Source organism: Stenella coeruleoalba (assembly GCF_951394435.1).
Source record: "Stenella coeruleoalba genome assembly, chromosome: 18".
NCBI classification, from domain to species: domain Eukaryota; kingdom Metazoa; phylum Chordata; class Mammalia; order Artiodactyla; family Delphinidae; genus Stenella; species Stenella coeruleoalba.
The window spans coordinates 19,104,757-19,122,911 of record NC_137164.1 but is presented as its reverse complement, the minus strand read 5'-3'; the positions used below and the strand labels follow the sequence as shown (position 1 = coordinate 19,122,911).

Below are 18,155 nucleotides of genomic sequence, written 5' to 3'. Positions count from 1 at the left end.
GTATCAGCCCTCCAGGAGAAAAACTGGGTGGTTGAGGAACAAGGATGGGTGGAAGATTTGTATTTCCCTGTACATCTTTGTACCTTTTAAATTTTATACTGCCTGACTAGATTTCAATATACATGTGTAATAAAGAATTTGGCTGGCCTTTGTCCCCAGTGCATGGGAGGCAACTTCTAAACCCTCCCCTACATCTGAGAGTTTATGTTAATGAGGTGACTCACAATGGACCCCTAGATAATACAAAGGAGATGACTCAGGTGGGCACTGACCAGGTCTGAAAGACTAATGATGTGATTAGAAGGTTGGAGCTTTGAGCCACATGATATCAGCCCACACTTCCAAGAGGGAAGGAGGCCTGGAGATTAAGTTTAACTTAGTGGGCAATGATTCAGTCAATCATTCCTACTTCATAACCCCTGCACACCCCCACTGCCACTACCCAAAAATACTCTGGACATCAGGGTCAGCAAGATGGTGGAAAAGAAAGCCCCAGATTTTGCTCTCCCACAGAAACACCAACTTAACAACAACAATATATGACCCCAAATGCCTATTAGAGAAAACCAGAAAACAGTTAAGAAGTTGCAGTACTCCAAGCAAGTTCAACTGCAAGGAAATGGGTAAGAAAAGTCATTTTATTTCATCTAAGTGAGCCCCTCCCCCAAGCCAACACAGCTCAATATCCGAGAAATAGCCCAATGTGGGGCTTCCCCCTTGGGAGGGAAAGAGAAGAGTGAAATGTGCATCTAACATTTCTGCTTTTCAGGGGTCTGTCCAAGGAACTGGTTTCTGTCTCACCTGACTTGGAGGGCTAACAGGGAACCTGCAAACTCTGAATGTCTTGTGGGGGAGAGGCACTGAGAACAAAATAAAGCTCAGCAGCTTGTGACAGCACCAGAGAACTTGTAATACTATAGACAGAAGCCAACACAGCTCACCAAAGTTGGAGGAAAGCACCCAACTCATGGCTTTCTTTTTAACAACTCAAGGAAGTAGAAAAAGAAGAACAAACTGAACCCAATGTTAGCAAAAGGAAGGAAATAATAAAGATTAAAGCAGAAACATATGAAATAGAAAATTTTTTAAAAAACAGAAAAAAATTAGCAAAACTAAGAGTTGGTTTGTTAAAAAGATCAACAAAATTGACTAACCATTAGCTAGACTAAGAAAAATAGAAAAGATTCAAATAACAAAAATCAGTAGTGAAAGAGGAGACATTACAACTGATGCCACAGAAGTGAAAAGGACCATAAGAGACTACTATGAACAATCAAACACCAACAAATTGGGTAACCTAGAAGAAATAAATCCCTAGAAACATACAATCTAGCAAGACTGAGCCATGGAGAAATAAAAAATCTGAACAGAGCTATAACAAGGAGATTGAATGAGTAATCAAAAACCTCCCGACAAAGAAAAGCCCAGGACGAGATGGCTTCACTGAAGAATTCCACCAATCTTTCTCAAACTATTCCAAAAAAAAAAGAAAACTGAAGAGGAGGGAACACTGCCAAACTCATTCCATGAGGCTAGCATTACCCTGTTACAACATCAGACAAAGATACTACAGGAAAACTACTGACCAATACCCCTGATGAATATTGATGCAAAAACTCTTAACAAAATACTAGCCTACCAAATTCAATAACACATTAAAAGGATTATATATCATGATCAAAGGGGGTTTATTCCTGGAATGCAAGGATGGTTCAACATAGGAAAATCAATCAGTGTACCACACCACATTAATAGAATCAAGGTCAAAAAAACCACATGACCATCTCAATTGCTGCAGAAAAAGCATTTGAAAAAATTCAACACCCTTTCATAAAAACACTCAACAAACTAGGAAGAGAAGGACTACATCAACATAATAAAGGCCACAGATGAAAAGCCTACAACCAACATCATATTCAATGGTGAACAACTAAAAGCTTGCCTTCTAAGATTAGGAAAAAGGCAAGGATGCCCATTCTCACCATTTTATCCAATATAGTATTCGAAGTCCTAGCTAGAGCAACCAGACAAGAGAAATAAACAGAAAGCACCCAAATAGGAAAGGAAGAAATAAAATTACCTCTGTTCACAGATGATATATCATGCATATACAAAACTCTCAAGAATCCCCCCAAAAACTGGCTAAGAATAAATGAGTTCAGCAAAGTTACAGCACAAAATCAACACACAAATATGCCTTGCATCCCTATACACTGACAATGAACAATCTAAAAAGGAAATTAAGACAATGATCCAATTTATTGATATAATAGAGTCAAAAAGAATAAAATAGTTAGGAATAAACTTAACCAAGGAGACAAAAGACTTGTACACTAAAAACTACAAAACAACGCTGAATGAAACTGAAGAAGACACAAATAAGTAAACATCCTGTGTTCATGGATTGGAAGACTTAATATTATTAGAATGTTCAATACTACGCAAAGCAATCTACAGATTCCATGCAATCCCTATTAAAATCCTAATGGTATTTTTTCCCCAATACAATCTTTTTTCCACTGTCCATTTTTTTGCAAAAATAGGGGGAAAAAATCCTAAAATTCACATGGAATCTCATAGGACCCTGAATAACCAAAATATCTTGAGAAAGAAAAACAAAGCTGGAGGCCTCTTACTTCCTGATTTCAAAACATATTACAAAGCTATAGTAATCAAAACAGTATGGTTCTGACAATAAAGACAGACCTCAATGGAATAGAATAGAGAACCCAGAAATAAATCCTCATATATATGGTCAAATGGTCTTCCAAAGGTACCAAGGCTACACAATGGGGAAAGGACAGGCTCTTCAACAAATGGTATTAGGGAAACTAGATACCACATGCATAATAATGAAGTTAGACCCTTACCTTATACATATACAAAAATTATCTCAAAATGGATGAAAGACTTAAATGTAAGACCTAAAACTGTAAAACTCCTAGAAAACACAGAGGAAAAGATTCATGACATGGGATTGGGCAATAATTTCTTGAATAAGAGAAAATCACAGGCAACAAAAGCAAACTATACAAATGGGACTATATCAAACTTAAAAACTTCTACACAGCAGAAGAAACAATCAACAAAAAGGCAACCTAGAGAGTGGGAGAAAATATATGCAAACTGTATGTGTGAGATTAATATTCAGAATATATAAAGAACTACAACTCAACCAGAAAATGAAACAACCCAATTTAAAAATCGGCAAAAGACTTGAATAGACATTTCTCCAAAGGAAATACACATCTTAGCTTAGGATGCTATAACAAAATACCAGACTGGGTGGCTTAAACAACAGACATTTATTTCTCACAATTCATGGTTCACACCCATACTAATCTCCTTATCAAATGGTTCTTCAGCCACACCCTTCATAATTATCTTCCAAATAGCTTTCTAGTTTTTTGCAATATAGGCAGGGTGAGAATTTTCCAAACGTTTAAATTCTGATTCCTTTTTGCTTAATAATTCCTTCTTCAATTCATTTCTCTCTTCTCAAGTTTTACTATAAGCAGTAAGGAGAAATGAAGCCACCCCTTCAATACTTTGCTTAGAAATCTCCTCAGCTGGGACTTCCCTTGTGGCACAGTGGTTAAGAATCCACCTGCCAATGTAGGGGATATGGGTTCGAGCCCTGGTCCGGGAAGATCCCACGTGCCGCGGCACAACTAAGCCCACACTCCAGACCCCGCGAGCCACAACTACTGAGCCTGCACACCAGAACTACTGAAGCCTGCGCCCCTAGAGCCAGTGCTCTGCAACAAGAGGAGCCACCGCAATGAGAAGCCTGTGCACCGCAATGAAGAGTAGCCCCCACTCGCCGCAACTAGAGAAAGCCCATGCACAGCAACGAAGACCGAAAGCAGCCAAAAATTTAAAAATTAATAAATCTGTTAAAAAATCTCCTCAGCTAAATATTTAATATCATCACTCCCAAGTTCTACCTTCCACAAAACACTGGAACATGAATACAATTCAGTCAAATTCTTTGCCACTTTACAACAAGGATCATCTTTTTTGCATCATCTGAAGACATGTTCTTCATTTCTGAGCCCTCACCAGAATGGTCTCTACCATCCATACTTCTACCAACATTCTGTTCATGATTATTTATATAATCCCTAAGAAGATGGACGCTTTCTCTGTATCTCTACTTTTTTCTTTCTGAGTCCTCACCACAATCAACTTTAAAAGTCCTTTCATGGCAATCTCAGCTTTTTCTAGCATGCACCTCAAAACTCTTCCGGTTACACAGTTCCATGACATTGGCAGTTAGGGCTTCAATATATGAATTCTGGGGGAGACATAAACATTCAATCCATAACAACATACAAATGGCCAACAAGCATGTGAAAGGGTACTCAATATTATTAATCATTGGGGAAATGCATATCAAAACCACAATATAACCTCATACCCATCAGGATAATTTCTGTCAATAATAATAACAGTGTTTGTGAGAAAGTGGAGAAAATGGAACTCTTGTACCCTGTTGGTAGAAATGTAAAATAGTGGACTCACTGTAGAGAACAGTATGGAGGTTCCTCAAAAACTTCAATATACAATCCAGCAATCCTACTTCTGGGTATATATCAAAAAAACTGAAAACAGAACCTCAAATAGATACTTCCATGCCCATGTTAACTGCAACATTATTCATAATAGCCAAGAGGCAGAAGAAACCTGGATGTCCACCAACAGATGAAAGATAAAGAAAATAATGTACATACATACAGTGGAATATTATTCAGCCTTTAAAAGTAAAGAAATCTTGACATATGCTACAACATAGATGAACCTTGAGGACATTATGATAAGCAAAATAAACCAATCACAAAAAGACAAATACTGCATGATTCCACTGATATGAGGTATCTAAAATAATCAAAATCTTACAAACAGAAAGAATGGTGGTTGCCAGGAGTTGAAGGAAGGGATAAAGGGGAAGGTGTTTTTCAATGGATACAGAGTTTCAGTTTCACAAGATGGAAAATGTCCTTGATCTGTTGTACAACAATATGCACAAAGTTCACATTATTGTACTGTACACATAAAAGCTGTTAAAGATAGTAAATTTCATATTCTATGTTTTGACCACAATTTAAAAAATAAAAACAACTCGACTAGAAACTCAGTGGGCATTTGTGTTTGCCAATATTCTGTGTATTGTCACATATCAATATGTCAGGAGGGTGACACATCCCTGAAGCAAATGGAAACTTTATGCTTGGGACTCTCCCAGACCTTGCCCTATGCATCATCTGTCCATTTTGCTGGTTCTGATTTGTATCCTTTGGCAATAGTAAAACTGTAATCACAAGTGTAGTATTTTCCTAAGTTCTGTGAGTCATTCTAGCAAATTATGAAACCTGAGGGGTACTAGGAATTCCCAAACTTGTTGCCAGCTCGTCAGAAGTGAGGGTGACCTGGGGACCCCCAAACTTGAGGCTGATGTCTGAAGTGAGGGCAGTCATGTGGAGGACTGTGCCCTTAACCTGTGAAGTCTGGCTCAATTCTGGTTACTTGGTGTCAGAGCTCACGGCAACAAACACAAAAAATATTTAATAGAAGAATTCATTGTGCGTTTCTGAGACTAAAGAAGAGAACAATGGCAAGCTTAAGTCAAGGGAAATGTTTGAAATTAAAGTCTAATTTTTACTTTCTCTATAAACTTCAAATGAAAAGGTATTCTTCATTTTCCCCTAGAAAGGCAATTCAAAATTATAAGCTTTTAAAGAGATCTAAAGAGAGAGGAAAAAACTCAGATTTAAGAAGAATCTATCAACTACTATCATGCTATTAAAGTAAAATATAGATAAATGAATCTACTGTCATGCTACTGAAGTAAAATATAAGTAAATGAATCTACAGATAACCCCCAAATACAATTTTATTCAACTGAAAAGGTAGAATCAACAAACTTTTAAAGTATTTGAACATTTTATTCTAGTTTTACTGTCCTTTTCTTTTCATATCTACTGATAAGAGAAGTGAAGAGCCACATAAAAGGCAGTACTACTGGGGGAAAAACGTTTCTCACTAAAGTAACGATTAGATCTCCAAGAGTTCGCTATAAGTTAGAGAAAAGTCTAAAAAAAAATACATATGAAATAATAAATATATAAAAGAAAGTGAACAAATTCTCTTTGTACTAATTCCCTGACCAACTAGAAAGAAACCCCAAAATTTATAGCCAATTAGTCAGAAGAAAGCTTACATAGGTAAATAAAATAGAGATCAGTTAAAACAATGACTGTAGTTTTGCATATGATCATGACTGCTGAATGAACTGGTGCTTCTGTTTAAATGATTTGGTTTTAACTTTTAAATCTTAGTAATAAGCTTTCAGAACAATTTAAGTTCTAGCAAAGAACTGTAATTTCAAATAAATTAATAATGCTATTTTCACCTTCTTAACCTAAATTCCTCTTTTCTTGTTGGTCTTACAAAAGGTTTTGCCTTAAAATGGATTTGAATTTAAAATCATATGACAAAGAGGCCACTTAAAATAAGTATCTCTTTTTAAGAAAAGTATGGAAAATAAAATTTGGAATTCTCACGGCACATTTTATATTTAATCCAAGCAAAGTAAAAGACTGACACAGTTAAACGTACCATTCATTTACAGTAGATTGCAATGTTTTACTAGGAAAATAAAGCAGCAAATGTGATTTGTTAAATCAGATTTGTCTCAGTCCAGAAGTTCCCAACAGGCACTGGGAAAATGTTAAGAAATCTGATTTTTAAAAAGTACCAAAACACAGAATAGGAATTTAAATTGATTTTTTTTTTTGGCATGTCAACCCCATGGTACATATCTGCCCAGGCTTCCTAATGCAATACATACAAAGAATACCAGTAGAGTTTATGATTCATCTTCTGAAAACAGATAAGCAACAAAAGCAATTTTTAAAGATCAGTTAAGTCCTCGACTTCCCTGGTGGCGCAGTTGTTAAGAATCTGCCTGCCAATTCAGGGGACACGGGTTCGAGCCCTGGTCCGGGAAGATCCCACATGCCACAGAGCAACTAAGCCCGTGCGCCACAACTACTGAGCCCGCGTACCATACGTGCTCTTCAACAAGAGAAGCCACCGCAATGAGAAGCCCACACACGGCAACAAAGAGTAGCCCCCGCTCACTGCAACTAGAGAAAGCCTGCACACAGCAATCAAGACCCAACGCAGCCAAAAATAAATAAATAAATAGGTTTTTTTTTAAGCCCACATATTAAAATAAAAAAAGATCAGTTAAATCCTAAGCATATGACTTTAATTCAATCAAAATGGGCTTTTCTTTTTAAATAGCTGACTTATTTTTTGTCGTTTAATAGGAACCTGTCCAGAGGGAATCCCAAAATAGTTCTTTTTACCCCAAAAGTAACACCAACCAACTCCACATTGGCCTAATATGATAGCATCAAAGCACATTATAATGTCTTTGGCCAGATAGTTCAACTAGTACTACTGAATTTTTAGCATGAATTATTACAACTATATATTACTTGTGCAAATGAAATAAAAACATTTTTCCTTAATAAGACTCAGAGTTCTCCAAAAATTCAAGTTCTTAAAATGAATTCAAATATGATCATTTTTCCTAATGCTTTAACATATCTTTAATACAATATATTCACTGTGTTACATTCATATCTTTAATAACACATATTCAGTTTGCTACATTTATTCTAATCAAGATGAGCTACTCTGTGCAATATTACAGGACTCATATCTCAAACTGTCCAGGCACATACACCTTGTTCCTGGCTATAACAGAAAGTAAAAACATTAATAACTAACAAAATGATAGATGTTGATATATAACATCAATGAAAAGGAAAAGAAAATGTAGTGAAAATAAATGAATTTGTAAAAACATAATTTTTGCAAATATTTGTAATATATAAGGTTATTGTCATGGGATTTCTAAAGTAACTTACAAAACTAAATTCTATCACATAAAGAAACCTACAGAGGTAAAGACATCACTTACAAACAAAACAATGTTCTTTAATCTTATATTCTGAGTGGGTTTTTACTACCATCTAGTGTTATACCTTAAAAATACTTTCTTATAAAAATTCAAAGTTACAAAACATATTTTATAATATCACTCAAACATTACAAGAAAACTTAATGAACTGTAAAAAAAATCACAATATGGAAAATAGCTATTTTTTAAAAAGCTGTTTTATATAAGAAAACATTTTCATGACCCCTTAAAATTTTTGTTACATTACTAATTACGTAATTAGTGATGTTCTACATCAAATCCTGACTAGGGCTACCAAATATGTACCCAGCCTGCTTCAAAAGACAAGCTAGTTACTACACAGATTCAGCTCATAAAAGTTAACCAATGCACTCAAAAAGCCAGATAATTACACCATAAAATCACTGTCAATGCCCTTTCCAAGCCCTAGGTCTATGAAGGAATTTTCTCTTCATGTGATGCCTTAAGTTCACTGCTAGCATTCTAAGTTCCATAAAGAGAGCAGAGCAGAATAAGGTTATGCTCCTTAGAAGCATACTGTTTCCTATTGAATGCCATCCTTGAACTTACCAAGTATCAAATCCTCTTGTGAAACAAATCGCAAACTATCAAAAATACGAAGAGGTTGAAAAAGAAAAAGATGAGGCCAGGGATACACATTCTCTTAGTGGTTCCAGAGACTTTCTCTTTGGTTAGAATATCTTACTGTGCTAGAAATTATTTTCTCAGTCTATGGAATCTAAAGGTGAATCAGAAATGATTTAAGCTGCTCTTAGCAAATTAACAATTTGGAAATTCTGTGGATTTTATTTCAGCATGGTTTTGCCTACAGTTTTTATTACCACAATATTATAGTATTAAGTCTGATGGCATTGATCATGTTGGTTTTTAAAAATGACATAAAAATATTGTTCCCATGACATATACAAATAGATTATGGACCATACCTTTTTAACCCTTCCCATACAAATAGAAATAATAATCAACTTTTGAACTTGAATGTAATAAGATCATCCTAAATGTATCATGTCTACAATTACTCACTTGAAATGACCTTTCCATTGTAATAGCAAAGTAGTATTCTCTCCTGGGATATCTTCGCTCACAAACCAATACTTGATTGCATATTCTGCCCTTTTCTCCTGTTTGCTTGGTAAACAACTTTTTCCCAATCATCTGTGAGGAAACAGCTTTTGCTTCTTCTGGACTAAAATAAGAAAAAGAACTCAAACTCTTTTCTCCTCCAACTGAGAAAAATAAAAGCACATGACAGCCAAAATCTTACCTCATCTAATATTTAAATCTCAGTATTTTTATCAATTCAGTAATAAGGGGCATCTTTTACAAATATACATTGTTTTCTTTAATAATGGTGTCTGTATGTGTAAAACATAACTTACGAGAAAACTATCTTCACTCCCCCTTTGAGGCCACTTTCAAATGTTCCTTTTCCTCTACCACCAGCTAAAACTTGTGCCTTTATCACAACATCTTTTGAACCTAGAAGAAAAACACTTCTATTAGATACAAAGCATGGAGCAGCATGCAACACACAATATTTTGTTATTAAAAATACATATTAAGCAGTGTTATTAAATGTAGTAAAGTCTCATTTACCCACAATGTCAAAAAAGGAGGCATTCCATGTATATATATTTTCTAGATTAGAACACTAAAACATTCACCACCTAAAGACCCACAAACTTAAAAAAATGAGCCACTCATATTAAGCCATTTCTTAAAGCATACTGAAAATAATTTTACCTTTCCCTGATACTTTAAATATCTAGTACTTTGCAAGGTACTAAAAGTACAAAATTGAGGGTCAAATGTCTTCCTAACAATTTCTTCCCTCTATTGATATGTAAACTTACTACACTATGACAATTTGAGTTATAAATGCTGCTTTGAGTAGAAATGTACCATGACTTTCAGGGAAAGTGCCACTATTGATACCAATACACACTGTCCCACTAACAGAAAGTCCTCTTAATATACATTCGTGAGCTGTACTGTTGTGAGAGGACTATCAGGAGTTAAGGTATGTTTATCAAAAGATTCTAGAATGTTACACTTCTAAGTCTTTAAAACATTTTTTAAGAAATACTCTGAATTTTTCTTCTTTAACAGGTAAACTGGTCTCTCTCTTTTCTTCCCCTTTCTAACATGCTGAAGAAAATTACCAAACTAGCTGTTTAAGCCTAGGTACTACTCTTCATGACCCAGAGCAATACATCTTAGAGGGGCATTCTGTCTCCCGAGACAGGCAGAATTTCAAAGCCTCCTCATGTCGCTTCTCATGGTATTTTGCCCATACTAGCAGTGTAACACCAATATTACATTATGAAAAACAATTAACCTTTGAGGTCAGGGTTAAGGACATTGTCTTATTCGTTGTATCCCTAGCACAAAGCAGTTCCTGGGATATAACCACCACTCCATAAATGTGTATCTGAATAGGCTAAAGATGGGAATTCTACTACTGGGGAAAGGCCACTCTCTAATGCACATATACCAAGCTGAACGAGAGCTGATCAAGGAGGTAACAAATAGTTTGTGATCAAACAAATAAGAAATGACCAAAAGTTAACACTTAAACAATTACTACAAAACGTTTAGAAAATTAATGATATAAATGTGTCCACACTGGAAATGTACACTTAAGTCAGAAGACAGCCCTATGAATCAGTCCAGGCAGTTTCTTTTAAAAAAAAACCCTCTTTCTCATACTCCACATCCATTCAGTCATGAAATCATAGTGGTTCCACCTTCAAAATGTATCTAGAATCTTGACCACTCTTCATCACCTCCATTTTAGGCCCTGGTCCCAGCCACCATTACATCTCACCTAGATTACCCTTGTCCCCAAAAGAATATTCTCAAAGCAGCAGCCAAAGTGCACATATAACTCCTCTACTTAAAACCTTGCACTGAATGCCCACTTCACTCAGAGTTAAAGCCACAGTCCCTACAATGGCCTCAAGGCCCTGTGTAATCCCCCAGCACCCTTGCCCTTTGTATCATGACCTCTTCATTGTTCACCCCACACCAGCAACTCTAATCTTCCTGTTCCTGGGCATGTCCCTCCCTTCCTTTAGGACTTGGCACTGATGCTCCCTCTCTCCCTGAATACTCTTCATCCAGGTATCTGTTTGGGAAAGGTCCTCATTCCCTTCCAGTTTTTCTTTAAGTCTAAATTGTCCATGAGACTTACCCTGATCACCCTACTTAACACTACCAACTGCCCACCCATGACCAATCCCCCTTAGCCCGCTCATTTTTTTCCATAGAAGTCATCACCTTCAAATCATAACATATAATCTTCCCATGTTTATCATTTTTGTTTTGCTCCCCCACTAAAATATAGACTCCAGGAGGGCAGAATCTTTGTTATGTTCATTGATGTTTGCAAGGTCCTGGGAGGGTTCCTAGCACATAATATTTTCTGAATGATAAATAAAAGAACATTTAGAAATCAAGAGAATTCTTATGAATCTAGATCTTCCACTGCTCTTGAGAAACACAGAACTGGAAATCCTGGGCCCTGCAACTGGAACTGACCACAAGTGCCTTGTTTACACAAGACATCATTTCAATTTGCCATAGTCCCCACCATTCCCAAGTGCCACAACTAATATTAGATGAAGATTAGAGAAAGTTTAGAAATTTCCTTAAAAGTAACAATAATTTTCTTACTGAGAAGACAACAAGTAGTCTCAGGGACTATGGCAAATTAGAGAGTTCATGCCCGAACTAAAAGGAGCAGCCACTAGTCATTCTACCTGTTTCTGGTTACCTGTCAAGTCAGTTTTCTAGTACTTCAGCAATATTCATTTATCTCCAAAAAGGATACCTATAATCCAAACAGTGTAAATGTAATGTAAAAATGGACAACAGTTAAACTGGTGCTCTGCTGGGCTAAATTCAAACATTCCTATTAATTAAGCTAGGAACTTAACATACTGAGCTATTAAGTAAGAGTAATGAAGCTCTATTTTTTCAAAAACATTTTATAAGAAGAAGGCTCTTCCCTAAAGCGTCAATTTTCTTTTTTTAAGAAAATAAACTCCGTAAGGGCACAGATGATTCTTCAAAAATTCCTTCTAAAAAAGCCCTTCACGGGGACCTCCCTGGTGGTCCACCCTGGCCAGGGAACCAGATCCCGCATGCATGCCGCAACTAAGAGTTCACATGCCATAACTAAGAAGTCCATGTGCTTCAACTAAGACCTGACACAGCCTAAATAAATTAATAAATAAATTTTTTAAAAATAAAATAAAAAAGACCTTCACAACAAAAGAAAAACAAAAAAAAGTAATGACATACAATCTCATCAACTATCAAGACAGGGAGAAGAATTAAAGATAAATCTGAGGACAACTGACTAAAACAAAGATTTTATTCAATTCCATTAATTCAGTCAACAGTTACATCTACATACCAGACACTGCACTGGAGTTGTAGATACAACGATGAGCAAATCAGTCTTGCTAGATTTCGCCCTTTGCTCTAGCCAGACAAGATCGTTTATGGATCCCAAGATTGTCTTTAAAATATATTCCCCATCCCTCCTAGCTTTAGTCATTCACAAATGTTGTAAGTATTCCTCATTTACAGTCATCTAATAAAACACTGGAAAAAGGAAAAAGAAGGCAAAGTCCTACTGTATGCCATTAGAAATCTCCCTCTGGGCTGACATTCATTAATTGACACCCTCTGCATGTTTATTCACCCAGAGAGAAATTCTATGTTAACTATACTAGAATCCAAACTATATTTCCACAGTCAATAGGGAAATCATAAGAACTCTGCCAAATGCCTTACTGACATCATATTTTCTTGTAACTACAAGAAGGAGGTGGGAATCTGCTCTTAGAACTGACCCCAAATTATAACTACTTCATTTCTCTGTGCTTAACAACCTACGCTTTGATAATCCATTCCAGAAACTTCTCCATGATCTTCCAGCTCATCAACCTTCATTTGTGGACTCATATAGTCTTTTAAAATATTGGAATTAGATTTCTTTCTAACCATTCTTCCATCCCTAACTTCAGTTATTCACAGCAGGTAAAACTTGCCTCCAGGACAGTGTTTTCCAACTTTTGTCACATTATGACACACACAGAAAATGACAGAATTTGTAGGGAATCCTGGGGAAAGAGGTCAGAGCTATTTTGGGAGGAATTACCAGCTATAGGGCTCAGTAGCCCCAGTCTCCATGTTAACTCAGCTTCTCTTGCCACACACAACGACAAGCAAGTTTGTCACACCTGTAATGCATTTATGCCCTAGTATATTGTTTGATGAGATAAGACTTTTTAAATAAATGGGAATTAACATTTTATGAATTTTGCAGTAACTGAGAAGCAAAAATTAGCCAAAGTCAGCACTGGGAATTGCTAGCTAGATGGAAAAAACCAGGTGTATTTCTAGGGCACCTCATACCACACCCTGTGCAATTATATCCCATAATCAATATCTTCTGATATTAATGACTCACCACAAAAAAAAAAACAACTGTCTCAACAACCTCAAAGTAGCTAGGAAATACATCTTTTAAAAAGTAGTATTTCTGCTCCTCTAGATTTAAAGGTCCTTATTAGTCACTAATCCCACTCCCATACTACAATCATCATTTGCAGCCTTCTTTGACAAAGACACACTTTCTAGATAAACAAGATACATTCTGTTCCAAGGAGCTGAAAATCAGAGCTGCCTACCTGCTCCTTACTACTTGTAAGTCCTGGTTCCAGAGAACTTGCCAGAAATACTCACAGTTACAGTATATCCTATATATATTAACTATTCCTTTTTCTACAGCTAAAAGCATTACAGATTTTTACAATGAGTAAAGAAATCAAGAAACTGGCATCTGAATAAATCCTACTCATTTTATGAAAAAGTTTGTACACAAATTATTTCTTTCTGACAAAACAGTGAAATTTGACTAAATGAGAAAACATGGAAAACTAATTAAGAAAACCAATTATAATAATTTGGAAATAAAAAAAGAAATACTAGCTTTCACTGACTTCATTAAATCAGGCCCTTTAATCAGTGGTATGAAAAACAGTTTATGCCTTCAGCATTATTAAGAAGGAAAGAACTGGTAAACAAAATATGCATCACTCAAGAGATTAAACTAACAAAATAAAAGAACAAAGTCAAGGGTCTGAAATTCATCCTTAAGGATAGAAGGGTAGGATAAGAAAACCTTATACTTTCTCAATTACATTTCCAAATTTTCCTTCTTATTTAGCTGGGTCTTCTTTAGAAATTAACATTTAGGTCATATATATAAGACTGAATCTCAAGAAGGTAGTTAATAAAGTGCCTTTGCAAGAAATACTACAGAAATACACTTATGAGTTTTCTTAAAGTCTTGACCCTTAAGAGTCTCTAACATACATAGAATTTTAAAGGTTAAAATGAGGTACATCTTTTACCATGGACAAGTTCAAACAACAAGACACCATTAATTAACAAAAATTTCAGCAAAAGTACTATGAATTTACATAAGGCTTTTGCTGAATAAAAAGAAGCTTGCTTGTAATCTGAATAAAAAGAATTGTTTTCCTAAGCTTTCGACAAAATTCAACACCCATTTATGAAAAAAACCCTCCAGAAAGTAGGCATAGAGGGAACTTACCTCAACATAGTAAAGGCCATATATGACAAACCCACAGCCAACATCATTCTCAATGGTGAAAAACGGAAACCATTTCCTCTAAGATCAGGAACAAGACAAGGTTGTCCACTCCCACCACTATTGTTCAACATAGCTTTGGAAGTTTCCACAGCAGTCAGAGAAGAAAAACAAATAAAAGGAATCCAAATCGGAAAAGAAGAAGTAAAGCTGTCACTGTGTGCAGATGACATGGTACTATACATAGAGAACCCTAAAGATGCTAACAGAAAACTACTAGAGCTAATCAATGAATTTGGTAAAGCAGCAGGATACAAAATTAATGCCCAGAAATCTCTTGCATTCCTATACACTAATGATGAATAATGTGAAAGTGAAATTAAGGAACACTCCCATTTACCACTGCAACAAAAAGAATAAAATACCTAGGAATAAACCTACCTAAGGAGACAAAAGACCTGTATGCAGAGAACTATAAGACACTGATGAAAGAAATTAAAGATGATACAAATAGATGGAGAGATATACCATGTTCTTGGACTGGAAGAATCAACATTGTGAAAATGACTATACTACCCAAGCAATCTACAGATTCAATGCAATCCCTATCAAACCACCAATGGCATTTTTCACAGAACTAGAACAAAAATTTTCACAATTTGTATGGAAACACAAAAGACCCCGAATAGCCAAAGCAATCTTGAGAAAGAAAAACAGAGCTGGAGGAATCAGGCTCCCAAACTTCAGACTATACTACAAAGCTACAGTAATCAAGACAGTATGGTACTGGCACAAAAACAGAAATATAGATCAATGGAATAGGATAGAAAGCCCAGAGATAAACACACACACACACACACACACACACACACACACACACACAGGTCACCTTATCTTTGATAAAGGAGGCAAGAATATACAATGGAGAAAAGACAGCCTCTTCAATAAGTGGTGCTGGGAAAACTGGACAGCTACGAATAAAAGAATGAAATTAGAACTCCCTAACACCATACAAAAAAATAAACTCAAAATGGATTAAAGATCTAAATGTAAGGCCAGATACTATAAAACTCTTTGAGGAAAACATAGGCAGAACACTCTATGACGTAAATCACAGCAAGATCGTTTTGACCCACCTCCTAGAGGAATGGAAATAAAAACAAAAATAAACAAATGGGACCTAATGAAACTTAAAAGCTTTTACACAGCAAAGGAAAACATAAACAAGATGAAAAGACAACCCTCAAAGTGGGAGAAAATATTTGCAAATGAATCAACTGACAAAGGATTAATCTCCAAAATTTACAAGAAGCTCATGCAGTTCAATATCAAAAAAACAAACAACCCAATCCAAAAATGGGCAGAAGACCTAAACAGACATTTCTCCAAAGAAGATATACAGATTGCCAACAAACATATGAAAGGATGCTCAACATCACTAATCACTAGAGAAATGCAAATCAAAACTACAACGAGGTATCGACTCACACGAGGTATCGACTCACACCGGTCAGAATGGTCATCATCAAAAAATCTACAAACAATAAATGCTGGCGAGGGTGTGGAGAAAATGGAACCCTCTTGCACTGTTGATGGGAATGTAAATTGATACAGCCACTATGGAGAACAGTATGGAGGTTCCTTAGAAAAGTAAAAACAGAACTACCATATGACCCAGCAATCCCACTACTGGGCATATACCCTGAGAAAACCATAATTCAAAAAGAGTCATGTACCACAATGTTCATTGCAGTACTACTTAAACAGCCAGGACATGGAAGCAACCTAAGTGTCCATCGACAGATGAATGGATAAAGAAGATGTAGCACATATATACAATGGAATACTACTCAGCCATAAAAAGAAACGAAACTGAGTTATTTGTAGTGAGGTGGATAGACCTAGAGACTGTCATACCGAGTGAATTACGTCAGAAAGAGAAAAACAAATCCCATATGCTAACACATATATATGGAATCTTAAAAAAAAAAATGGTTCTGAAGAACCTAGGGGCAGGACAGGAATAAAGATACAGACATAGAGAATGGACTTGAGGACACAGGGAGGGGGAAGGGTAAGCTGGGACGAAGTGAGATAGTGGCATGGACATATATACACTACCAAATGTAAAATAGACAGGTAGTGGGAAGTGGCCATTTAGCACAGGGGGATCAGCTCGGTGCTTTGTGACCACCTACAGGGGTGGGATAGGGAGAATGGGAGGGAGACACAAGAGGGAGGAGATATGGGGATATATGTATATGTATAGCTGATTCACTTTGTTATAAAGCAGAAACTAACATACCATTGTAAAGCAATTATACTCCAATAAAGATGTTAAATAAATAAAGTAAGTAAGTATGTATATGCCCTTCAAGCCAGCAGTTTCACTCCTGGGATTCTGTACTAAATAAATACAACCATCAGTCCTTAAAAAAAAAAAAATTGTTTCTCTGATTAACAATAAACAAAACTGCAAATTAAAAATCATGCTTCCTTGACATATTTACACTACCAAATGTAAAACAGATAGCTAGTGGGAAGCAGCTGCATCACACAGGGAGAACAGCTCAGTGCTTTGTGACCACCTAGAGTGGTGGGATAGGGAGGGTGGGAGGGAGACGCAAGAGGGAGGGGATATGGGGATATATGTATACATATAGCTGATTCACTTTGTTATACAGCAGAAACTAACACAACATTGTAAAGCAATTATACTCCAATAAAGATGTTTAAAAAAAAAATCATGCTTCCAAGTCAAGGAAATCAAGGCTACCTCATTCAAAAACATATCATATAATATATGACAACTTTCTGATCTTCTACATGCTCTCACTTTTGAAAGAAAAACCCATTCTAGAAACAAATAAGTACAAATAGAGATGAAGACTTTTACAATTTTAAACAGTTTAAAATGTTCCACATCTTTCTTGAAAAACTAATAGAAGTCTCCACCAAAGCACATTTAAAACCATATTAATCAAATGTACATACAAAAGAGATTAATTTTGGTAATCTACATAAAATTGGTGGGATTTTAAATACTACTACGAAGAAAATGCAGTGTATAGCTATTACATTACTCATTATCATGTTCTCTTATTAAATCCTTAAAAATATAAAGTGAAGCATACTTTCCAAACTCAAAATTTATTTTTTAATTAAAAGATTAATATAAATTCAAATTAACAAAACCTATTGTTTCTGTTATCAATAAAATAATCTAATAAACATAGGCAACTATTTAATTCATTTAACGATATTAACATTTATTGATTACCTAAGTGTCAGGCCCTCTTCTAAGAGGTTGGGATATATCAGTGAACAAAATAAGACAAACAAACCCTGCTCTTATAGAGCTTACATTCTAATGCTCAACTTCTTTTTTTGCCCTTCTGGCTCTCTATTTTTCATGTCCAAAAAAAAAGACGGGAGAAATACTGGACCTCTCTTTACAATCGCATAAACAGGTAAGATTTTCTGTCACCATTTCCCTGAAGAATCATCACAGAC

The 18,155-nt window shown here is 35.8% G+C and overlaps 1 protein-coding gene across 3 annotated transcripts in view; it reads right to left on the bottom strand.

Moving 5' to 3' along the window:
• Positions 1-18,155, bottom strand: part of SUCLA2 (succinate-CoA ligase ADP-forming subunit beta) — a 78,241-nt gene that overhangs the window by 22,403 nt on the left and 37,683 nt on the right. For all 3 annotated transcript variants that reach the window (XM_079903450.1, XM_079903449.1, XM_079903448.1), the window contains exons 3-4: positions 9,394-9,493; positions 9,038-9,200 (exon numbers count right to left, since the gene is read on the bottom strand). In XM_079903450.1, coding sequence (XP_079759576.1) covers positions 9,038-9,200; positions 9,394-9,493 — 263 coding nt within the window. The remainder of the gene's footprint in view (positions 1-9,037; positions 9,201-9,393; positions 9,494-18,155) is intronic.